Source organism: Thalassophryne amazonica, chromosome 12 (genome assembly GCF_902500255.1).
Source record: "Thalassophryne amazonica chromosome 12, fThaAma1.1, whole genome shotgun sequence".
NCBI lineage: Eukaryota > Metazoa > Chordata > Actinopteri > Batrachoidiformes > Batrachoididae > Thalassophryne > Thalassophryne amazonica.
In genome coordinates this window covers 76,254,916-76,281,669 of record NC_047114.1, presented here as the reverse complement: position 1 = coordinate 76,281,669, position 26,754 = coordinate 76,254,916, and the positions used below count along the sequence as shown (strand labels likewise).

The 26,754-nt window shown below is 39.6% G+C and overlaps 1 protein-coding gene across 1 annotated transcript in view; it reads right to left on the bottom strand.

Moving 5' to 3' along the window:
- tmie (transmembrane inner ear) overlaps nt 1-26,754 on the bottom strand; it is a 41,365-nt gene that overhangs the window by 2,893 nt on the left and 11,718 nt on the right. The window contains exon 3 of the mRNA XM_034183127.1: nt 26,539-26,688. Coding sequence (XP_034039018.1) covers nt 26,539-26,688 — 150 coding nt within the window. The remainder of the gene's footprint in view (nt 1-26,538; nt 26,689-26,754) is intronic.

Here is a 26,754-nt window from a genome sequence, read left to right as displayed (position 1 = left end):
GAGATCATTGTAGATGAACAGCCTATAATTTTTTTGTACCTGCGTATAAGTTTTCCCCTCTCCAATCAACTTTTTAATTAAACTATGCTGTTCTTCTGAACGTCTTGAACATCCCATTTTCCTCAAGCTTTCAAAGAGAAAAGCATGTTCAACAGGTGCTGGCTTCATCCTTAAATAGGGGACACCTGATTCACACCTGTTTGTTCCACAAAATTGACAAACTCACTGACTGAATGCCACACTACTATTATTGTGAACACCCCCTTTCCTACTTGTTTTTTTTACTAATAGCCCAATTTCATAGCCTTAAGAGTGTGCATATCATGAATGCTTGGTCTTGTCGGATTTGTGAGAATCTACTGAATCTACTGGTACCTTGTTTCCCATGTAACAATAAGAAACATACTCAAAACCTGGATTAATCTTTTTAGTCACATAGCACTACTATTATTCTGAACACTACTGTACTTGGTTTCTGTGTGGAAGGTTGCTGGGTCAAACCTCACCCCTGCCACATTTCTCCAGGCAATGTGGAGTTGTATCAGGAAGGGCATCCAGTGTAAAACTTGTGCCAATTCAACATGCAGATCCACCTTGGATTTGCTGTGGCGACCCCGAGTGCAAACAAGGGAGCAGCCGAAGGGTCTTACTAACCTCAGTAATTATTATACATTGTTTGATTTGAGTGGCCATGATTCTTCCTACATCCTGATGACACGCATGTTCTCAAACAATAGTAAATGATTAGTAAATGATTACCAACGGCCACAGGGAAAGACGGAGTTAACAACTGAAGAGGAAAAAAGATGTTCCATAGAAGGACACAAGATTACCACATGTGAAGTGGATGAGAGTCTACAACGCCCCCTGGACAGGATGTCTGTCCATCACAGGTAACTACCACAGCCAAGACAGGCACCCATTTACAGCTGAGCGGAGTGGAACAATGCAGAGGAAGTGTCTCACCCACGGCCACAGGCAGGCAACGTGACCAGGAATTGAACCCAGGCTGACATACTGGTAACCCAACTCCTTATCCCACCACTACCTGCTCTACATTATACGTAACAATCCCTTCAGTATGTGTTACAATATCATAACAGTGTGATGTGGACTTTATGGACATGATATACTGACAGATGTGAAAAATGAAAATCCAAATCTTTTGACAAGAAACAGTGTTACATGGATGAACAAAATCCGTCTGCATCACAAACCAGCTTCACAGTAAATGTTGCAGAGACAGACTTTGTCAGGACTGCATTTAGTCCCTCTTTAAATGGAGTCAAAAAAACTCATTGTGTTAAATCAGCTCCTACCACAGCATGAAATCAAATTGTTCAACTCTAGTCATTTATACTATAATCGTATTTTATTTGACTTATTTAAGAGTCTATTTTATTCGGCATAACTTGGGCTTGAGACCAGAAGATCCTCTTTTGATTCCTTGTCTGACAGACAAAGAACTGCTACCAGTGTGTAGTTGAGCGCCTTGCATAACAGCATACTGACATCAATGCGCGAGTGTGAATGTGAGGCAGCACTGTAAAGCACTTTGTGCATTTGCATTGGATGGAAAAACGCTCTGGAAGTGCAGTCATTTCCTGTTCCTGCACACTGATTTGACTAAATTTAGGCTGAAAACCCTCCTTTTAGACATTTGTAACAACGCAAGTCCGGATGTGGTATATTGTTGATCTGTGTGACACACCAATACAAAAAGAAGACATGTCAAGCAGATACAGCCTCCAGTTTAAAGCAACACACTGCACAGCATAAAGTGGAGTATTAGACTGTGAAACAAAAGTTCAGGGTTTTATCATTTTTTTATTATTATTATTTAAATGTTAACACTTTGTTAAAGCTTGCATAATGTTGGACTTGTTTCTGATTGTTTCTGAGAGTTGATCATCTAAGTACTTATTCAACTCTGAGGGTAATTTAACTTGTGGGTGAAGGGACTGACCGTGTCCACTGAAGACATTCTGCAATACATAGTGGACACAACAATACATGTCCTATAGCAACACTTGGCTTGGCTTCCACTCTCTTTTATGTGCTATTGAAATGACTTTTTCATATGGCAGGAAGCACACTGCAAATAGAAACAGAACAATCAGTCAATATTTGAAGAATAGTGAATGTTTAACTTAAAGTGTGAATTACACAAACTCACTAGGCGGACTGAATTAACGCTGAGGATTTTATGGCCCGTTCACACACAACACAAAGTTGAATGAGGGAGAATGAGGCTGAAACTGGCTGACGAAGGCCAAAAAAAAAAAAAAAAAAAAAAACGAGCCTCGAAAAATTCCAGCTGTTGTTGGGAGGGTTAGACCGTTGCACAGCTATGTACGGATGCAGTACAATCCCGCAGCGACGGTTTTATGCAAGCTCATGTGCACACGCACAAACACAGTGTCACCATGTGAGAGGTGTGATACCACATCGCACTCACACAGCAGTGGAAGCAATTAAATATTATACAAATGTACATAAATCAAAGAAAATGTGTAAGGACCAAATAAATGAGACCACAAAACATTATAAGAACAATGAATGTGCTGTTTAAATGTAAGACGATCATGTTACTGGTAATGATGTGAAATTGATGCCTGGTGATTTGATGTCTCTGCTGGAAATGAGGAAACAAATAGATTTTGTTTTGTCTGTTAAAATATCCATTTCCATGGATGTAAACAAGGAATTAACGAACTGACATGAATGAATTGATGTGCTCATATCATGAACACATTTGCCAGCGCCTCATGTACAGCTGTCACTGCCCAATCGGCGCGCCGATGGACACCGCGTCATGTGGCCTATAACTTACATGGTGGACATGACATTTGCCTCGTCAGCTGGCCATTCACATGATCAGACAGATATTTTCACATGGGGCAACCTGGCTGATGGTGTCTGCAGTGCACACTGAGGTGCAACTGATTGCATTCCAAAGGTGACGTGTTTTTTTTTTTTTACCATGTCATGAGAGCATGCCCACACATGTGCATCACGGTGGCTTTTGAGAGGTGATGTTCTTCATGGCACGATATGTGTTCTCCAGCTCTGAGTAGCAATGACACAGTGGTCAGCTGCAACACGCTAATCACCTTGGTGAATGCGCGTGTGATCATCTGACGGCGGTATGCTGGCATCATCTGACTGCCTCGGTGGACGCACCTAGACTGTGATCATCAGCGGTCACGTGTCACGGCTGTCCGGTCAGATGGCACGCTGGTGCTGTGACACACAGTTGGAGCAGCTGGGTTTTTATCTCTGCTGTGATGGTGGGGGTGTACTGCTGGCCGATGATTCCACCTTCAGCGGGACATGCTGGATATGCCATGATGGGTGTTCCACAGCTGTCAGCTGTTCCATCATGGACATGACAGCTGTCCCGATGTGCGCGCTGCACTGGACAGCGATGGCACTGCACTCCGGCCACTGTTCGATCCAATTTTCCAGGTTCCAATTTTATGCCTGTTAGTCTATCTTCCAGTTATCAGTTGAAAACCAAGTGTCAAAAAGCAATGACAAATTGTACATAGCAGCTGTGAAAATTATCTGAATAATAATTCAGAAACTGAAAAAACCCTGACAACACCAGAAAAAAAAAAAAAACAACAACAACAACCTTTCACATTAAGGATATTACGAGGAGTGCCTTCTTCCATCTGCAAAATATAGTGAGGATTTGTCCCTTCCTGTCTATGGCTGATGCTGAGACCCTGATCCATGCTTTGTTTCTTCCAGATTGGATTACTGCAATGTTCTATTTTCTGGTTTACCGCTGTCCAGCATTAGGAGTCTCCATTTGGTTCAGAATGCTGCTGCCAGACTTTTGACATGAAGCAGAAAGTTTGACCACATTACAACTATTCTGACATCTCTTCATTGGCTACCTGTCTCTGTGAGATCAGATTTTAAGGTCCTGCTGTTGGCCTATAAAATTGTTCGTGGACTGGCACCGACCTATTTAGCCAATTTAATTAAACCCTATGTACCAGCCCAGGCTTTGCGTTCACAGGATGCAAGACTGCTTTGTTCCTAGGGTGAAGAAAAAGTCTGTGGGCCAAAGCGCTTTCTCTCATCTTGCCCCTATATGCTGTGGAATGGTCTCCCAGTGTTAATTAGACAGTCGGACTCTGTGGACACTTTTAAAACCAGACTTAAGACATGTATTTACTCTGTCCTATGGTTAGAATATTGTGCTAGCATTCTTTTAAAATTATTTTTAATGATCACTCTTTTATTGTGCTTGTTTTAATCTTTTAATTGTGCTTTTTAATTTTTTAACTCATTTTGAACTGTTTTTGAATTGTTTTGTGTAAGGCGCCCTTACATCAAATTGATTCAATTGATTGATACAATTGATTCAAGTCCATGAACTAAATACATACTCCTGACATTTTATCACATCTAATTTAGTTTATGAAAAGCCATTTCTAACAGGACTTTGACCTTGCAAATTCTTTCCAAGGTAAAAATTTGTGGAATTGGAAACTAGCATTGGTGGAGGTTTGTGCTCTACGGGTGCAGTGCTGTAGTTATTACTGGCACTTTCCATATCATTCCAACTTTTTCTGATTTGGGTTTGCATCATATTAGATGTTTTGCTCAGCATAGTATTTATATATTTATTGGCAAGTTAAAAGCATCCTAAGCAGAGATTTCTGCATGTTAGCATAAATGAAACAAGTTGTCACAGAGTGTGAACATATTTTTATTAATCATGAAACACGTACAACAAGCAGTTCCATGTCAGTAACATCAGCGCTCTTGTTAACAGTTGATAATTAGGCAGCTAAATTTGTCTTTTTAAAAAAGGTGATTATACCTTTTGTCGCAAACAGCCTTTGTGCAGAAATCTGCTTTCTGTTCAGCAGATAAAAAGAACTTGTAGTCAAGCTCAGTCTGCTCCGTATGAAGACGCGAGTCTGTCATTAACCATGCTGTGACCTATAATTACCGAAGTCGTTATCTTACAGCAGCAGAACACAGGGGAGCTGCCAAGGATTTTGGGCCCATCAAAACAAATCTTACTGGGTCACCCCCAATATTATTTTTGTCAGTATTACAATTGTGTTAGGGGCCTCTATGGGCCCCTGTTAATCATAGGCCCCTAGAATCCTTCTCCTTATTCTCCCCTTTTCGGCACCCCTGGCATAACACAATGAAAATATGTTGTCATAGTGTAGATTTTCAGCTTTAATTCAAGGATAACCATTTAAGAATTACTTGTATATCAGAATCAAAACTGAATTCACTGCAAAGTAAGTTCTCATATACAAGGAATTTGATCTGGTGTCATTGGTGCATAAACAACAATAAAAAGAAAAGGAAAAAAAATACTTCTGTAAGAAGTAATAGGGCAGCGCAGTCTCATTTGAACCCTGTGTGATATTGCAGGATTTGACCACTTACGGGGATAGCCGCTCTCGTTGCGCAATATATACACAGCATAAGCTCACAGGGAAGAATGGTGTACAGTTTTATTTTCGGCAGTCGCAAAAAGTGCAAGTTTTTTTTGGTTCCCAGTGGAGAAGAGAAGATGAGACGAATAGGAGAGGTCACGTAGCTGTGCTCTTGCCTGCAAAACCGCCGACACGTTTGTGCTCTGGGTCATAAACAAACCGCAACACATGTCCACTTTCCAACACGTCGTCACTTCTTCTTTGCATTTTCACTTTGTTTGCGTGTAACTTGCTCAAAAACTCATAAAGTGCCGTGTTTCTGTCCCCAGAAGTAGAGAAATTACGTCATATGTGTCATATTTTGCCCCATTAGCGCCCGCTCTCAAACAAGACTGCGCTGAACAACAGGTGCATAAACAACAATAAAAAGAAAAAAGAAAAAATACTTCTATAAGAAGTGAAGGCATCAAATAGACAAATGGGCAAAACTATGTTCACTGTCAAGTTTGGTTTTCGACAAGTCCGTTCAAATTAATTTTCAAATAACTGATTATGTCTTGACTTCAGTTATATCGATCATTATGAAATAGAAATACTAAAATCTCTTGGTGCACTTCTTCAAAACTGAAAGACGGGGCGAGTACAAGGGGGACAGTCAGGGAAGCCATCAAAACACCCAAGACAACGCTAAAGTAATTAGAGGTTTTGTAGCTGTGGTTGGAGAAACTGTGCATAGCGCAACTTTTGTTTGTTGCACCAGCAGTTACAGCTTCATGGAGGAGTGGAACTGACACAGGTCCTGAGGCACACTGGTTCCAGTGCTTATCCCCAGATATTGTAACGTCAAGCGGATGAGAGTCTACGATTCCACTTGGATAGGATGCCAGTCCATCACAGGTTACTTCCCCAGTCAAGGTTGGCACCCATTTACCCATTTGGGTGGACTGGAAAGAGGGAAGGATTTTCATAAAAAAAAGATCAGGTTTGGGAGCATGCACCACTGCATCCATCACAACACAGAAGCAACTTTGACTTCTGAAAGGCAACCAATCAGGCAGACAACTGGTCCATCTCCATAATGTCCATAGAAATGAGTGGAGTGCGTGTGTCGCCACACTACAAAACCAAGACCCTTGGTGCCTCTTTGTTGCCTCCTGATGGTTTCTTTTTTTCCAGAGATGACTTTCCAAACATGTTTCATAGTGTGCTCTCGCTCCCTTCCAGTGGAAGGCAGCTGAAGAATTTCTCCCACAGTGGACAAAAACAATTCTACTGAAGTCACATTTGAGTCTGGAGCAGAGATTAGTTCTGTTTTCTCACAACTGAATCTCAAGACTGAAAAATATGACTCATGATCACAAGGCGGTGTATGACCGGGGTTAAAAGTCCCACCCCAAAGGAAACTGTTGCTGATAGAAAATTCAACACAGACACCTGGGTTTTTAGAATGATCCCTAACAAGCGTTTCATCAAAAACACACGTCTAAAATACCCTGGAAAGCCGCAGTTAGAAAACCCACCAGATCCACATGCTTCAGAGGACGGCTGCTTAATTGTATTAGCAGCACACCTGCATGCTCCAAGCGATGTGAGAGAGCTCCTGCATCACACCTGACTGTTATATCGAGCAAATGATGACATTTTTATGCTTCATACTCATTGCTTAAAAACTGTGAAATTGCTCAAATGAAAAACTGCAGTCGTACCAAATGTCATTCAATATTATTTTTCCATTCTTCTTTTTTTCCATGAGCAAAGCAAACATTTTCCTGGTACAAATGCCTAACAGAGGCACTAGACAAACAAATAAAGGCCAAACATGAAAGAAAAGCACACACCAAGCTTGGCAGATGGGTCACACAAACCCGTGACAACCATCAGATGTTTTTATGTGTGTGAAAAGGTTTGGTTCCTCTTCTACTGCTGTAAAATCATGCATTTTGTCTCTTTTTACGATATACTTGCATTTATTTTACTCTTGATTATATGTGCAGTGGCTGCGGCTTAGCAGAGACCTGCTGTTTGAGCATTACTTTTCAATTTCCCGTCTAGCACTTAGGCTCAGTGCTATTTCCTGCTGTTTATACCATGAGGAATGTTACAATTAAATGGCAGACTTTTTGTCTTAGGATAGGCTCCAACCTTTGGTTAAATGTCAATTTACTCCAAAGACTCTGTAAGTATGCATTTAGGCATTAAAGGGAAAAAAGAAACCAGTATGTTGTTTAACTGAGGTCGACAAGACATACAAAAGTGCAAAATGCAGCAAGTGAGTTCATCCCACAGAGCCCAATACGAGTACTAGTACTAGCGGAGCTACGACCACCACCTTTGCACCCCCCGGGACTAAACCAAACCAACTTTTTTAGGTTCCTTAGATGACCCCAAAACACAATCAGGATGTTCTCAAAACTAAAAACTGGCCTCAAGCCACTTATCCAAGATGGCGTCCAAGATGGCCACCAAAATAGGGTTTTTTTTTCACTTAAACACCAATGGTTTCTGTCATTATTAAGTCTACTGTTTGTTCCTAATATGTATTTTAATGATAAGGGTCTATTGGTGGCCATTTTGGACACCATTTTGAATCTTAAACCCATGAATAAATTTAGTTTAGGCACAAATGAGTTTGCTGTGACCTGCAATGGTCTTCCCATTGAATCTCTGTGATATTTAAGTTGTTTATATGCTGTGTAAAGGTGCTTTAGTGAAAAAAAAAAAAGTATTTTGGCAGCCATCTTGAATAACTGGCTTGAGGCCAGTTGTTATTTTGGGAACATCCTGATTGTGTTTTGGGGTCATCTAAGGAACCTAAAACAGTTGGTTTGGTTTAGTCCTGTGGAGGGTGCAAAGGTAGTGGTTGCAGCTCCCCTAGTATAGAGTCTGCAGTTGCACTGAGACGTGACCCGGCAAGGCGGCGCCATTTTGGATCAGGGCAACTCAGTAGACAGTGCACACTGATGCTCAAAGGATCTCATCAAGAAACAGGTGCAAAATGCTGGAAAGCTGTGAATGATGGAAAAGCCTCAAATGTAGGAAGAAGGGAGACAACATTTCCTTCCATAATTATGCGGTTTTGGTTATTCTTGTTACTTTACTAAACTGGTGTGTCATGCCTGTGTACCAAATCTGAGGATTTAAACACAACATTGAATGGAATTTTATTCAAAACTGAATTTATTCAGTACGATACGAAAATGAGTTTAATTAATGTGGATCATGTGGAATTAATTAATGTGGTCTGTGTACCTGTCTGGATTGTGTGATACTGTGCCATCATGTCTGCAGAATTTTGAAGCTGGAACATATCAGATTTTATCAAGATTTGTATAGTGTATTGGCATATTAACATAATGTTACTATATTTGAACAAAGTGTGCTACCATGAGCAGTTTGTGCATTTAGCTAAATACCACTACAATTAAACAGATTCTGCAGTTAATTACATACATGATGGCACAAGGGTGATTCTTTAACTACGGGCACTATTGGCCTTGTAAATGTAATTTTCACCACACCATTGCCTTACAATATAAAACGCCTTGGGGCAACTGTTTGTTGTGATTTGGTGCTATATACATGTGCTCTGATGTCACTGTTTATCTCCATAGAAACTACCCAAACAATCTTTCATACAAACTGTTTAAAGGGACATTACAGTGTTGTGGTGGAAATTACGGCAATAGTGTGGGACAACTACATTTTGTTTAAAAAAATCACAACAGTTGTATGACATTGAATACCCCAATTATGTTTTGATTTTTTTACTGATATTTTAAAACATTAGAAAAAACGTTTCTTTACCATTCATTTTTATCATTGAAGATCAAAAGTCTGGGTGTGGGACAAGCACAAAACGGCAATATTTGCATATAATGATGCTGAAAAAAGGTGAAAAAGTCATCACAGACTACTAGAACAAATTTCTTAACACACTTTCATTGTAAAGATAACTATAAAAGTGTGAAATTTCCCCTTTTTTTCTGTTTTTCATACAATATGATCAAAGGACATAAGTGCCCGTAGTCTAAGAATCACCCACAAGCAGTTAGTGTGCTTGACCCCAAGGCTGCCTGTACTTCATTCTAATTGTATTATTATTATTGCAAATTACAACCATTTTATATGGTAAAATTTATAGTATTTTCTATAATGTTATTTCCATATTTTTACTTTTTTTTTTTTAACAATTATTGTCATAACCACAGGCGCCAGCGCCCCCCCCCCCCCCCCCCCCCACCACCAGGCTCCTCACTCCAAAGATAAAACTAGAGTATCTAGATAGCGAGAGTGGCGCCAGCTCAGAACATGGCGTCATTTTTGGTCCAGAGGAATGTTTTCAACATTTTTGAAAATCATTTAACCACATACAGAAACACATCCAGGTACAGGTACTATCAAAATAAATACAAAAATAAGCTATCAAATTTACAAAAAATTACAATTTATGATGATTTATTTAATTAATTTAAAGCCTAATTTATGCTTCTGCAGCTCTGTAACTCTGTGTCATGCAATGACATGCGTGACAGTTTTAAGTTCTCCGTAGCTGGATTATGCTTTATTCTGGACTAATCTGACCCTCAAAAATCTTTTCTTGTTAAGATGTACATTTTCCTCTTTTACCGACTTCATGCTGTAGCATGCACACTGCAAAAAATATTGTAATATGATGGCAAATGAAGGAGTAAAAGCAGAAAAGTGTCAAATCACAGCCTTTTGTGTCTGATTTAATAGGTGCCTGTCAGGCTGCGGGTCCGTGTCTGAGCACGGTGTGAAAAAAATAAATGGTCGATCTTTTAATCACAGAAATGACTCCGGTCCCACTTTCCTGAAATCGGCGAGTGTCAGTGCTGAACTTTAATTTGAACCTCTGTTACTGTGCACGTCCAGACTGCTCAGGGTTTTTAACGGAAATACATTGTGATCGGACGGGACATTTTATCCGATGTGAGTGAAAATCTGTTATACAAAATCCATTATATACGGTGCTTATTACATGGAAAACAATACAAAACTTTTTTGTCCGGTGACTGCGAATATCTGGTTTATATGATGACGGTTTAGGTGAGTTTTACTGTGTACATGGAACTGAACAATAAATTTATCTCACAAAGCTTTGCCGATGAAGTCGCTTCCATCCCACACGGCTGACTTTCCAAATTTTTTCTTCTGTTCGAATCTGAAGGGAATCTGTACGTGGGTGATTCTTAGACTACGGGCACTTATTATGTCCTTTGATGATATTGTATGAAAAACAGGAAAAAGGGGAAATTTCACACTTTTATAGTTATCTTTACAATGAAAGTGTGTTAAGAAATTTGTTCTAGTAGTCTATGATGACTTTTTCACCTTTTTTCAGCATCATTATATGCAAATATTGCTGTTTTGTGCTTGTCCCACACCCAGACTTTTGATCTTCAATGATAAAAATGAATGTTAAACAAACATTTTTTCTAATGCTTTAAAATATCTCTGAATAAAATATCAGTAAAATAATCAAAACATAACTGGGGTATTTTATTTATTTATTTATTTGAATAGGGACAATGCACATTAATGAACATCAGTATAAAAACAAATGTAAATATGCCGGATTATAGCTACAAAGCTAGTTTTCATCCGTAGTCCCTAGGCAGACAAATACATAAGAAAGAAAATATAATATACAAAATAAACAACACAAGGGAATGTTAAAAGTCTAGTGGTCACATGACTGGTTTGTTTTCAGCCATAGTTTGAGTTGAGCTCTAAACCTGATCAATGTAGGGCTCTCCCGTATGTGTAGAGGAAGACTGTTCCAGATGTTAGTGGCCCTCACAGAGAGTGTTCTGTCCAAAAGTGTTCTCCTGTGGGGGACCTCACAGTCTCCTCTGGAGGAGGCCCTGGTTCTCAGGCCACTTGAAATCTTAGGTTTAAACAAGGTAGACACTGGAGGTGGGGCTAGTCCATGTAGCACTTTATAAATGAAGCATACATACTTAAAATTTATAAAATTTTCAAAATTGAAAAGATTGTATTGTTTAAAATATTACATATATGAAAAGAATTAGGTTTTCGGTCAAAAACTTTTAAGAGATTTTTTGTACAGAGATTCAATTAATTTCAAATTGGTAACTGTGGTGAGAGACCAACTTGTGATGCAATATTCAATATGAGATAAAAATCACTGAATGGAGAAACATTCTGGCAGCACCAAGTGTTAGAAAAGACCTGATTTGTTTAAAATTTTTGAGGTTAAATTTGACAGTATTGGCAAGTTTTTTAATATGATTTTTGAAGGACAAAGTGGAATCAAGTATCACGACGAGGTACTTGAATTCTGTGACAAGTTGTAATTCTTCTCATCTCAAGAATACTCTGGAACTTTTTATTTCTTTTGATTGCTTTGAGAACATCAAACAGACCGTTTTTTTGGAACGGAGAAGCAAACATGATTTCAAAAGCCAGTCATTTACTTGCTCCATGGCTGAGGTCAGAATAGAAGCTGCCTCTTTAACGCTCCTTGCATGAGTATAAATTACAGCATCATCTGCATACATTTGGAAATTCACGTTATTACATATTTTGGGAAGATCATTTATGTACAAGGAGAATAACAGGGGACCAAGTATTGATCCTTGCGGCACACCAACAGAGACATCCAAGACTGATGATTTTACACTGTCAATTTGTACACATTGTTTTCTTGAGGATAAATATGATTTAAGCCACTGAATTGCCTCTGGTGAAAAATTGAAGTCTGTTAATTTTGTTAGAAGAATTTCATGGTTAACAGTGTCAAAAGCCTTTTTAAGGTCAAGGAACACTGCACCAACACAAGGATATATATCCAATTTACTTTTCACCTTTTCTATAAAGAAGCTGTTTGCTGATTCAGTGGAGTGGTTTGCTCTGAACCCAAATTGCATAGCATGTAGATTAAAGGGACTATAATTTAAATGTTCATTTATAATATTTGCTACCCATCTCTCAACAACCTTGGAAATGACTGGAAGTATACAGATTGGTTGATAATTGGATATATTTGAACTGTCACCAGATTTAAAAATTTGGGTGACTGTGGCCAGTTTCCAGGACGATGGGACAACTCTCTGTTTAAGTGATAAATTAACCATGTGTGTTATTGATGCAACAAGGGACTCTTTGCATAATTTTAGGAGATTAGTGTCTAGTCCATGAATGTCTTTAGCCTTCGAATTTTTTAGTGAAGCAATAATTTTGGACACTTCCAGCCCTGTTATTTCACGTAAATTAAAAACAGGCTGTGTGAGATCAACAGACCTTGGTTTGAGATCAGGAGATGGAAATAATTCACTTATTTCCCTCACAGAATTAAGGAAATAATTGTTAAATTCATTTGTCAATAGATCTGGATCAGTCACAGCAATATTGTTCATTTTTAGCTCAATTTCTTGTTTTGCTTTTTTATCCTTCCCCGTTAATTTATTTAAACTTTGCCAGATCTTTCTGGAATGTCCATTTGCTTCAGAAATGATATTCATAAAAAAATTGCTTTAACCTTTCACATAATTTGAGTAACCTTATTTCTTAGTGAGGTAAATTTATTCCTGTCTGTGATGAGATGGGATTTGATATATTTTTTTAGTTGCTCATCTCTGTCTCTCATCCATTTCTTACATTCATCATTTATCCATGGTAATAGATTTCTCTTTCTTTTGTTGTGGCTTCCCTTTTTGGTAAAATTTAACATTACTTCATTAATTTTCTTGCGAAATAGGCAACTGCTATTTTCAACATCTTTACTTTGAGTGATTTCGTTCCAATCACAACTTTGCAGAGCTGCCACAAGATTTGGTAGTAATTTTTTGGGAATTATTGTTTTAGGTAAGACTTTTACATTTGGCCTATACGAATCATCAAAACGTTTTTTGTAAGTTTTCTTGAGAAGAAGATGGCATTATGGTCAGACAACCCAGTCACGTAATTAACGTTTTGATAATTCTTCCAGGTTTATTTACAAAAAGCAAGTCTATCAAAGTTTTGGAATGTGAAGTTATTCGAGTAGGTTGTTCTATTAACTGTTTAAAATTAAAATGTTCAATAACTTGTTTCAGGTTCTTTCTAGCTTTCTTATCATTCCAGTTTACATTAAAATCTCCAGTAATTATAATTTCTTTATTTAAATCACAATGATTAAGAAGAAGTTTTAAGTTGTTATAAAAATCCAATTTAGCAGATGGTTTACAATACAAGCAAATTACAATGAAAGACATTGCAGGTGAGTGAAATTTCTACACCAACATACTCAAGCTGGATTTCTTCTGGCAAGTTTATCCGTCTACATTTTAGAGTGCTTTTAACATAGAGAACACCTCCACCCCTCCCATGTTTAAGAGACCCCATTCCTACCAGGCTGCTCAAGGAAGCACTACCATTATTTAATGCTTCGATCTTAAATATGATCAATCTATCTTTGTTAGTTGGCTATGTACCACAGGCTATTAAGGTGGCAGTAATTAAACCATTACTTAAAAAGCCATCACTTGACCCAGCTATCTTAGCTAATTATAGGCCAATCTCCAACCTTCCTTTTCTCTCAAAAATTCTTGAAAGGGTAGTTGTAAAACAGCTAACTGATCATCTGCAGAGGAATGGTCTATTTGAAGAGTTTCAGTCAGGTTTTAGAATTCATCATAGTACAGAAACAGCATTAGTGAAGGTTACAAATGATCTTCTTATGGCCTCGGACAGTGGACTCATCTCTGTGCTTGTTCTGTTAGACCTCAGTGCTGCTTTTGATACTGTTGACCATAAAATTTTATTACAGAGATTAGAGCATGCCATAGGTATTAAAGGCACTGCGCTGCGGTGGTTTGAATCATATTTGTCTAATAGATTACAATTTGTTCATGTAAATGGGGAATCTTCTTCACAGACTAAAGTTAATTATGGAGTTCCACAAGGTTCTGTGCTAGGACCAATTTTATTCACTTTATACATGCTTCCCTTAGGCAGTATTATTAGACGGTATTGCTTAAATTTTCATTGTTACGCAGATGATACCCAGCTTTATCTATCCATGAAGCCAGAGGACACACACCAATTAGCTAAACTGCAGGATTGTCTTACAGACATAAAGACATGGATGACCTCTAATTTCCTGCTTTTAAACTCAGATAAAACTGAAGTTATTGTACTTGGCCCCACAAATCTTAGAAACATGGTGTCTAACCAGATCCTTACGCTGGATGGCATTACCCTGACCTCTAGTAATACTGTGAGAAATCTTGGAGTCATTTTTGATCAGGATATGTCATTCAAAGTGCATATTAAACAAATATGTAGGACTGCTTTTTTGCATTTACGCAATATCTCTAAAATCAGAAAGGTCTTGTCTCAGAGTGATGCTGAAAAACTAATTCATGCATTTATTTCCTCTAGGCTGGACTATTGTAATTCATTATTATCAGGTTGTCCTAAAAGTTCCCTAAAAAGCCTTCAGTTAATTCAAAATGCTGCAGCTAGAGTACTGACGGGGACTAGAAGGAGAGAGCATATCTCACCCATATTGGCCTCTCTTCATTGGCTTCCTGTTAATTCTAGAATAGAATTTAAAATTCTTCTTCTTACTTATAATGTTTTGAATAATCAGGTCCCATCTTATCTTAGGGACCTCGTAGTACCATATCACCCCAATAGAGCGCTTCGCTCTCAGACTGCAGGCTTACTTGTAGTTCCTAGGGTTTGTAAGAGTAGAATGGGAGGCAGAGCCTTCAGCTTTCAGGCTCCTCTCCTGTGGAACCAGCTCCCAATTCAGATCAGGGAGACAGACACCCTCTCTACTTTTAAGATTAGGCTTAAAACTTTCCTTTTTGCTAAAGCTTATAGTTAGGGCTGGATCAGGTGACCCTGAACCATCCCTTAGTTATGCTGCTATAGACGTAGACTGCTGGGGGGTTCCCATGATGCACTGTTTCTTTCTCTTTTTGCTCTGTATGCACCACTCTGCATTTAATCATTAGTGATCGATCTCTGCTCCCCTCCACAGCATGTCTTTTTCCTGGTTCTCTCCCTCAGCCCCAACCAGTCCCAGCAGAAGACTGCCCCTCCCTGAGCCTGGTTCTGCTGGAGGTTTCTTCCTGTTAAAAGGGAGTTTTTCCTTCCCACTGTAGCCAAGTGCTTGCTCACAGGGGGTCGTTTTGACCGTTGGGGTTTTACATAATTATTGTATGGCCTTGCCTTACAATATAAAGCGCCTTGGGGCAACTGTTTGTTGTGATTTGGCGCTATATAAAAAAATTGATTGATTGATGTGCCCTGTCATTCCTATAAACATTATACTCTGGCATAGTTACCACTGAATCTGGAGAGTTGTGTGATAACCAGGTTTCAGAAAGCCCCAAAAAGTCAATGTTGGAGTTGCAGAGCAGATGTTGAAGCTCTTCATTTTTAGATGCCATACTCCGTATATTCAAGTGTCCATCTAACAAGCCTTTTGGTTTGGCTCACGGATCCCAGATTGTTTTTGCCTGATTAAGTGTATGGAAAATCTTAGATGTCCAATGTTTTTTGAAAAGAGGATTTCTCTCCTTTTTTGGTGGTGGTGGAGGCCCGGTTAGCTGTAGCCCGGATGGTGAAGGCCCGGTTAGCTGTAGCCCGGATGGTGAAGGCCCGGTTAGCTGTATCCCAGATGGTGAAGGCCCGGTTAGCTGTAGCTCAGGTGGTAGAGGCCCGGTTTGCTGTAGCTCAGGTAATAGAGGCCCGGTTTGCTGTAGCCCAGGTGGTGGAGGACCGATTAGCTGTATCCCAGATGGTATAGGCCTGGTTAGCTGTAGCCCAGATGGTAAAGGACCAAATAGCTGTAGCTCAGGTGGTGGAGGCCCGGCTAGCTGTAGCCCAGGTGGTAGAGGCCCGGATAGCTGTATCCCAGGTGGTATAGGCCTGGTTAGCTGTAGCCCAGGTGGTGGAGGACCGGTTAGCTGTAGCCCAGGTGGTGGAGGCCCGGATAGCTGTAGCCCAGGTGGTAGAGCCCGGTTAGCTGTAGCCCAGGTGGTGGAGGCCCGGTTAGTTGTGGCCCAGATGGTGGTGGGCTGGTTAGCTGTAGCCTAGGTGGTGGAGGCCTGGCTAACTGTAGCCCAGATGGTGGAGGCCTAATTAGCTGAAGCTGTAACCCAGGCAGCTGAGGTAGAAACCAGGGTAGCTGTAATTGTAGCCTGGTTAGCTTAGGGGTTGGGCCTGCTAGCTGTAGTCCAACCCGGTCTGTGCTCAGAACCAGTCCAGGATTTATTTCAATATCACCAGCTAAAAGTAATATTAACACAAGTTCCAAAGCCCCCAGGGATGATCTAGATGTAAGTGAACGATCAGGTTTACCTTGAGGTGACCTGGCATATCCAGAATTGAGAAATCTTGTGAACAAGAGGTATTGATTCCTTTTTACTGGGTATAGAGTTGAGTTATCCATTTTCCGAGGGCCCGATAAACTCCAGAAAAGGTAACAACATATAGCAATAACAAATACATATGTTGATGGCACAAACCAAGGGAATTTGATGGTTTTAGAGTCTTTTTTTTTGGCAAAAACACAGGACCTGCTTGACTGTGTGTCTGCGCCCTGGCGGCCATCTTCCATCCCCCTCAGTGTGTTTAGAAGGCAATGTCATACAACTGTTGTGATTTTTTTTAACAAAATGTAGTTGTCCCACACTATTGCCGTAATTTCCACCACAACACTGTAATGTCCCTTTAAACAGTTTGTATGAAAGATTGTTTGGGTACTTTCTATGGAGATAAACAGTGACATCAGAGCACATGTATATAGCGCCAAATCACAACAAACAGTTGCCCCAAGGCGCTTTATATTGTAAGGCAATGGTGTGGTGGAAATTACATTTACAAGGCCAATAGTGCCCGTAGTTAAAGAATCACCCACATCTTGAAGCCCTCGTTGTGTCTTTGTGCATCCAAATGCAGAACAACCCGGTATTTTCAGCGAATAAATAAATAAAACAGCTGGATTTACATGCAGACAGATTAACAGCGAACGCTATTTTGAACCCAAGATGGCACCATGAGTCATGTGAGCGTTTTTTTTTTATGCTCGTCATGTCGACACTCTCTCAATTAAGGCACACTAGATAAAACAGCAGCCCCCCCCCCCCCCCCCCCCCCCCCCACACACACACACACAGTCCAACAATGTACAACAATTTCATTGCATAAGTTTTAATTCCACAAAGTGCTAACACGTTTACAACAAGACATGCAATGTTCAAAAGCTGCACATCATTTCTCTCATTTACGTGTTGGGGTTTTAAAGGGTTATATGGATGTGATTGATGCATTAAAAGCTGCAGGACAGAATGCTGTAGGGCACATGAAGGAAACTTAATAGGACAACAGGATAATCTGACATGTGACCCCATTGTCGAGCAAGTAGCTGAGTGGATAAGGTGCTGGCCTACCAATGTTTAGACCCGGGTTTGAATCCTGCTCATGTTACGTATTGCACAAGACACATAATCAACATGGTCTCAGTCCACCCAGCTGTAAATGGGTACCAACCTAGAGCTGTGGAAGTTGCATGTGTTCAGAGGTTGTTGTAAACTCCCATCCACTTGATGCTATGGAATCTGGAGATGAGCACCAATGGTCCCCAGGTCCTATATAGGATTGACCACAATGTCCTTGACTTTCAATCAAATGACTGGCCACTAGCTGATGTTGCTAGGGGAATCGTGGAATTCACCTACGTGTGTGAAACATCCAAATCAAGTTGGAGATCAGATTCAACTTGATTTGCCCAAATAATTTTTTAAAGGGCAATTTTGGGGTCAACATTCATTGACATTCCATGTTTGGTAGAAATCAACAAAAGGATGTGGGAGGGAAAAGCCAGCAGAGAGGTATACATGACCTTGGTCCCAGTAATTGACATTTGGCTAATTTGACTTTCACTGGGCAATTCCAGAACCCATTTGCATAGTATGTGTGTGAAGTTATCATAGTGAAAATTTTAAATTTTGACCTTTGGTCACAACAACTTTGGCCGTAATGATTGACTTTTGCTGAGTTTGATCTAGCCTGGGCAATTCTAGATCTAGGTCTGACACAGACTGTCTCCTCCTATACAGTAGTGTTCAGAATAATAGTAGTGCTATGTGACTAAAAAGATTAATCCAGGTTTTGAGTATATTTCTTATTGTTACATGGGAAACAAGGTACCAGTAGATTCAGTAGATTCTCACACATCCAACAAGACCAAGCATTCATGATATGCACACTCTTAAGGCTATGAAATTGGGTAATTAGTAAAAAAGTAGGAAAGGGGGTGTTCACAATAATAGTAGTGTGGCATTCAGTCAGTGAGTTCGTCAATTTTGTGGAACAAACAGGTGTGAATCAGGTGTCCCCTATTTAAGGATGAAGCCAGCACCTGTTGAACATGCTTTTCTCTTTGAAAGACTGAGGAAAATGGGACGTTCAAGACATTGATCAGAAGAACAGCGTAGTTTGATTAAAAGGTTGATTGGAGAGGGGAAAACTTATACGCAGGTACAAAAAGTTATAGGCTGTTCATCTACAATGATCTCCAATGCTTTAAAATGGACAAAAAAAAAAAACAGAGACGTGTGGAAGAAAACGGAAAACAACCATCAAAGTGGATAGAAGAATAACCAGAATGGCAAAGGCTCACCCACTGATCAGCTCCAGGATGATCAAAGACAGTCTGGAGTTACCTGTAAGTGCTGTGACAGTTACGTAGAAGACGCCTATGTAAAGCTAATTTACTTGCAAGAATCCCCCGCAAAGTCCCTCTGTTAAATAAAAGACATGTGCAGAAGAGGTTACAATTTGCCAAAGAACACATCAACTGGCCTAAAGAGAAATGGAGGAATATTTTGTGGACTGATGAGAGTAAAACTGCTCTTTTTGGGTCCAAGGGCTGCAGACAGTTTGTGAGATGACCCCCAAACTCTGAATTGAAGCCACAGTTCACAGTAAAGACAGTGAAGCATGGTGGTGCAAGCATCATGATATGGGCATGTTTCTCCTACTGTGGTGTTGGGCCTATATATCGCATACCAGGTATCATGGATCAGTTTGGATATGTCAAAATACTTGAAGAGGTCATGTTGCCTTATGCTGAAGAGAACATGCCCTTGAAATGGGTGTTTCAACAAGACAATGACCCCAAGCACACTAGTAAACCAGCAAAATCTTGGTTCCAAACCAACAAAATTAACGCCTCGCAGATGTGAAGAAATCATGAAAAACGGTGGTTATACAACTAAATACTAGTTTAGTGATTCACAGGATTGCTAAAAAAGCAGTTTGAACATAATAGTTTTGAGTTTGTAGCATCAACAGCAGATGCTACTATTATTGTGAACACCCCCTTTTCTACTTTTTTTTACTAATTGCTCAATTTCATAGCCTTAAGAGTGTGCATATCATGAATGCTTGGTCTTGTTGGATTTGTAAGAATCTACTGGTACCTTGTTTCCCATGTAACAATAAGAAATATACTCAAAACCTGGATTAATCTTTTTAGTCACATAGCGCTACTATTATTCTGAACACTACTACCTTTCTGTGTTGACACTAATATCCCCCAGAAGAACATCATTGTCTATCCCAATAATAAACCGTAGGTTACTAAAAACCTAAAGAATGTTATAAATAAGAAGAAAAGAATTTTTTATATAGGGAACAACCAAGAAAGGAAAGAAATTAACAAAGAGGTTAAGAATGAAATTCGGCCAAAAGAGCTTATAAAGACAAAGTAGAACATAAGTATAGTAGTGGTGATCTGCGGGCAGCCTGGAGAGGCATTAAATCTATGATCTCAGTCACTAATGTCCAACAGGAAAATAACAGAGCACCAATTAGAATAGAGGGGAGCAATGAAGATCTGCCAAATGCTTTTAATTGTTTTTACTTCCGGTTCAAGAACCATGATCTTTCAGACAAATTCTCTCTTGAAGGTATTCCCTCTGCTACTGACTGTAGTATGGTCATCAGTGAGGAAAGTGTAAACAATCTCCTGAAGAGGGTTAATGTAAGAAAGTCCTGTGGCCCAGATGGAATTTGTGGACGCACATTAAGGTATTGTGCTGACCAACTTAGCAGTGTCCTCCACCAATCTTTCAGAGGTCACTTAGCTGTGGCCAAGTACCTGACTTATGGAAATCTTCAATCATAATCCCTCTTCCAAAAAACTCATTCCCCAAACAGCTCAATGATTTTAGACCAGTAGCACTTATGTCACTGTGTATGAAGGTCTTTGAGAAAATTATGAAGAATATGATTATTTCAAATATGGAGAGGAGCATCGACCCACTCCAGTTTGCTTGTCAGGCAGGCAAAGGTGTCAAGGATGCCATGCTTTTTATCCTTAATTGCGTCTACAGACATCTGGAAAAACCTCAAGCTCATGCTCGGCTTTTATTCACTGATTTTTCCTCGGATTTTAATTTGATGCAGCCGCATCTTTTACTAAAGAGGCTAATGTGTGATTTTAAATTGCCCCACCGGATTGTTTTATGATTGTCAGATTTTTTTTTAATTAACAGAAAGCAGAGGGTTTTTGTAAATGGTTGTGTTTCAGACTTTGTCCACTGGTTCACCACAAGGGTGTGTCCTTTCCCCCCTACTTTTTTATTTTATACACAGATGAATGCAGAAGCGTTAGGAAAGGTAGCTACCTAGTCAAGTTTTCTGATGACAGTGCTCTGCTGTCCCTTCTTCAGGGAGCTGAATCAGGACACAGGGAGGCCCTCGATGATTTTGTTTCATGGTGTGATATAAGGGTGATTCTTAGACTACGGGCACTTATTATGTCCTTTGATCATATTGTATGAAAAACAGAAAAAAAGGGCAAATTTCACACTTTTATAGTTATCTTTACAATGAAAGTGTGTTAAGAAATTTGTTCTAGTAGTCTATGATGACTTTTCCACCTTTTTTCAGCATCATTATATGCAAATATTGCCGTTTTGTGCTTGTCCCACACCCAGACTTTTGATCTTCAATGATAAAAATGAATGGTAAAGAAACGTTTTTTCTAATGTTTTAAAATATCTCTGAATAAAATACCAGTAAAATAATCAAAACATAATTGGGGTATTCAATGTCATACAACTGTTGTGATTTTTTTGAAACAAAATGTAGCTGTCCCACACTATTGTCGTAATTTCCACCACGACACTGTAATGTCCCTTTAAACAGTTTGTTTGAAAGATTGTTTGGGTAGTTTCTATGGAGATAAACAGTGACATCAGAGCACATGTATATAGCACCAAATCACAACAAACAGTTGCCCCAAGGCGCTTTATATTGTAAGGCAATGGTGTGGTGGAAATTACATTTACAAGGCCAATAGTGCCCGTAGTTAAAGAATCACCCATAAATTATTTAGACCTAAATGTGTCTAAAGCTAAGGAGCTCATAATTGGTTTTAGATGTAATAAAATTTCAGCTACAGACAGCATCATTCATGGCAAAGCTGTGGAAAGAGTTCCTGCATGTAAATACCTAGGCACCTTTTTTGACGAGAAGCTGAAATTTGATGTGAATACTGCAGATATTGTGAAGAGACGCCAACAGAGAGTCTGTCAGGGCTTGAGTTTTGTTCTTTTGTGTTATCGGGTTTTTGGTTTATTTATTCTTTTGTTGGGATTTTTCTGCTTGGGTCTGTCTGTCTCTGTTTCTCTTATTGGTTCTGGGTAATGGGTGTTTCTCTTTCGCTCTCTGGCCACGCCCTGCTTCTGGTGCTTTCCATGTGCACCTGTTCCTGATTTGCATATTGCCACCTGGGGTTTTATAAGCTCACTGGGTGGTATTGTTCTCCTCGAAGTTTGTCGTGCCTTGTGCCTGCATTCCAGTTCTGTACCTGTGTTCTTGTTCCTGCCTGCCTCATAGTGTGTACCTGACCTCCTGCCTGTTGTTTTGATCACGCCATTTTGCCTGATGATTTCTGTACTGCTGCTTTTGTTGGACTGCCTGCTCGTGTACCGACCTCTGCATTTTCCTTTAGTAAAGACCACTAACAAACAGAGCTGTCTGCCGGAGCTGTGCATTTGTGTCCTACCATCCCTGTGCATCCCGCCTGTCAATCTCCTCCGCAAACTGAACTCTTTATCAGCCCTGTTATTATGTGTCATTTTTATGTCTTTTATTGAAAGTCTCCTGTGTTTCTCTTTCACCTGCTGGTTTCCCAGCCTCACACTGAAAGATAAAAACAGCTTTATACTGTATTATAAAAACATGTTTAAAGATCACTGGAGTGAAATTTAGGGATCTAACCAGTTTTTGCGACCAGTAAATTCTGAGGAAAGCAAACTGTATTTTGTCTTCTCCTGGTCACGTGCTGGCATGTGAATTTTTCCTGTTGCCTTCAGGTCGTCGCTTTGTTTCACCTGTCTGTAAGATGAACCATTTTTTTAAATCTTTTATTCCTTCTGCTATTCGTCTTTTAAACTCTTTGTAGGGTTTTTTATATCAAATTGTTGTGATGACACTGTATCCTAAATGGCTAACTTATTTTCTATGTATCTTTTGTGTTGGGTGGTTACTGTGTTTTGTGTGCCAGTACGCAAGCTGCTGAAACTAGTTGCCCCTGGTGGGATGAATAAAGTCTTCTAGTCTAAAAAAGTTTAAGATCCCATCTTCATATGGGTGCCAGGTTTGATGGAAATCACAGTGAATAAAACTTAAAATTCTGACCACAATGGCGTTGACATTGGCAAAACATCCCCTTTAAGAGTAATTCTGGGATCCACATATCACATATGTTGGAAATCAGCCAAAGGCCCTGGGAGGAGTAGGGGGCTCAAACAGGCAGGAAAATGTTCTCAAACTGACATGATTTAGCTGAAAGAGCATCTGAAGGAAGCAAAGAGCAGAAGAAAAGGACAAAGTCATTCTGTCTGTGGCAAACGGTGAGAGCTGGCATCCCCTTCACTGACCCTGACTGAGAGCTGATTGTCAGCTCTCGGAGCAGGAACCTGCTCAGAAACTGTCTGAACTGCAGCAGAAGCTGGAGAAGCTGTAAAAAAGAGAAAGAGAATGAAACAGCAGAACTGTAAGTTTTGTAAAGTGATGCAAAGACACAGCAAATGATTGGAAAGAGAGCTGCCCGAGAAAAGATTATTCATAGAAAGTACTGTGACAATTCAGCCCTTATCATGAATTATTAGTGAGAGAACTGCTGCACGACCCAGTTTTGCTAATCAAAGACGTATTTGGACAAAATGCCATTAGTACTATGAGTAAGTATCCTGAACAGAAGCTTTACATGCCTTGTCTACCAAACATTCTTGACTTTATTAGAGCAAGATATTGAGCTGGCTCGAGCAATGAATGCATATGCAGCGGACAACCTGACAGCGCGGAGCTTGCATGAATTGCCGGGTGTGATGTCATCACAGCAAGTCTGACACCAGACCTCTTGGAGTGGAGCAAGAATATGATAAATTTATACACTGTTCCATCTGAATCAGAAGCTCAGAGTGCTTTACAATAATGCCTCATATTCACTGATTCACACACTTAAAATTTTTTTCAAGATAGCAGTTGGTGCTGTGCAGGACTGCATTTCAGCTTTTTTATTCCAGACTATTTTTCCATCAATAACTGCTTTTGGATGCCATTTTTGAACCGTGCTCATTCCATTTGGGCTTTTTGTGTGCGTGTGTGTGCATGCTGCATGCATTAATTTTATTTTATCAATTTTTATTTATTTATTTTTTTGTATCTCACAGCTGTTATACAGTAGCGTTCAGAATAATAGTAGTGCTATGTGACTAAAAAGATTAATCCAACTTTAAGAGTGTGCATATCATGAATGCTTGGTCTTGTTGGATTTGTGAGAATCTACTGGTACCTTGTTTCCTATGTAACAATAAGAAATACACTCAAAACCTGGATTAATCTTTTTAGTCACATAGCACTACTATTATTCTGAACACTACTGTAGGTGGGAACCGATGCCAGGACATTCACACTGTGAGACAGCAATGTGAACCACAAAGCCACCATTCCGCCTCTTCAAACATTTTATAACATAGAAACTTAACTATATCACCTTCAGCATTTCCTTTGGTATAATCCAGATTCATATCACAGACCTCTGTGAGAGTTCAGTAAAAGTGAAGAAGAGAAAGTGGCTTCTAACCAGACAGTGGTCGTGTGATTTTTATTTATTTATTTATTTGTCAATTGCTGAAATATGGTTTATATATATATATAATTTTTTTTTCTTCATGTCTGTGACTTTTTTATGCATACACTAAATATCTGACTGCTCAGATATTTTGATGCAGCTACAGTTTTCAGTGGTGTCCAAAGCATTCCAGAAAGGGCCAAGAGGGTGCAAGTTTTCTTTGCAGCCACTGACTCCAGCAGGTGATTTCACTGATTAATATCACTGTGAGCGGATGGGATGAGTTCATCAGTGAAATCACCTGCTGGAGTCAGTGGCTGCAAAGAAAACCTGCACCCTCTTGGCCCTTTCCGGAATATTTTGGACACCACCTAAAATTTAAATACAATTCAGATTGCTTTATTTTATGAAAACTGACTACAGCAGTGTGGATAATCAGCTGGGCATTTAGCAGTGGTTGTGGGTGGGGGAGCGGAATTTCTGCACTTGTTTAATATACAAAAAATTATTGTTCATGAGTTGAATGGAAGGAATATTTTATGAGGTGAAAGCTGGAACAAACCATTCAGTGAGCCTCGGTTTGTTCCAGCTTTCACCTCATAAAATATTCGTTTCATTGAAAGAATGTAAAAACACTCATTATTTGTTTTATATAACGGCTAAAATAGATCCTTGTCATTTTATATTATATTAATTTACAAACAACAGAAAAGGGACTTACATTTTGGTATCTCCTCAGTGCAGTGAAAAAAAAATAACGTCAGAAATTAATCTAGCTTTGGTGTGTCACTGCTGCTTGACATCAACAATCCAACACAAACTTTAAATAGGAGTCCAAATATAAATCTGACGATGAAGTCCCCCATGCTGTGCATCAAATCGTCATCCATCAGCAAAACAAACTCTGCCATGTTTGTTTTAAAGCTAAGCGCCGCCCGGCTTGTGTGAGGTGTGCGCTCACACAAGCCGGAAGGCTGTTCTGTGCATGTATACTACCAAAAAAAGACTGTATATTTCCTCAGTGCAGCAAAAAAAAAAAAAAAAAAAATCACGTCAGACAGCTTACAGTGCACACAGTTGCTTTGTGTGTGTGTGCGCGTGCGCGCGTGTACACGTGTGTGTGCAGAGTTCAATGGTACCAAAGGTATGGAACCAAATTTGCACTCTAAATGGAACCAAATTGCACTCAAAATGCAAATGCAACACAGCACAAATGGGATAAATAATCCATGTCATGTGACATACAAAGCACCAATGAAATGGCAATTTTTGAATTTATTTTCATTTATATAGCGCCAAATCACAAGAGAGTTGCCTCAAAGCGCTTCACACAGGTAAGGCCTAACCTTACCAACCCCCAGAGCAACAGTGGTAAGGAAAAACTCCCTCTGAGGAAGAAACCTCAAGCAGACCAGACTCAAAGGGGTGACCCTCTGCTTGGGCCATGCTACAAACATAAATTACAGAACAATTCACAGAACAATTCACGGACGAATATACAAGAAATTGCTGTTGGTGCACAGGACAGGAGGGTCTCCAACACAAATCCAACTCCCATCTCTGGATGGAGCTGCACCTTAAACAGAGAGAAAAAACAGAATCAGGCATCAGAAAGACAAAAAATACTGTATGATTTGCCAGCATTAAACAACAAGAAAAACAGATCAGATAAGGATCCACTCAGCCATTATATAATGCGTCATGGTTCACAGAAGGCAGGGATTAATAAAATTGCCTGAGTTTTGATTCAATCGTTCGAACCCTATATAAAACCCAATCATATTTAAATGTAAAATATGAATAAAAAAAAATAAAGTGCCATTGCATGTTATTTCATATACAGAACCTCCAGTGAGTGTGTAAAGGAACCTTGTGTAGCTTTAAGGAAAACAACACCACAAGCATGAAACTGCACATGTTATACAAGAGTTAATATTTGCAGGTTAATAATTTTTATTGTAAACTGGTGAGATGTCAGGGAGAAATACTTACATCCTGGGATCTCTGTCAGCTCGTTCAGAGGTGGCACCGTCTCCAGTGTGTTGGCGTATTTCTTAGCTGCCTGTCTTTGAGCGTGTCGCGCTTCAATTTCTTTTTTGGTCCTCGGTATCCGGCATTTGAATATACAGCAGAGTGTGATAACTGGATACAAGAGAAGTGACATGGAAACAAGTTCAGTTTCTGCACATACTGTACATGTTTTACTTG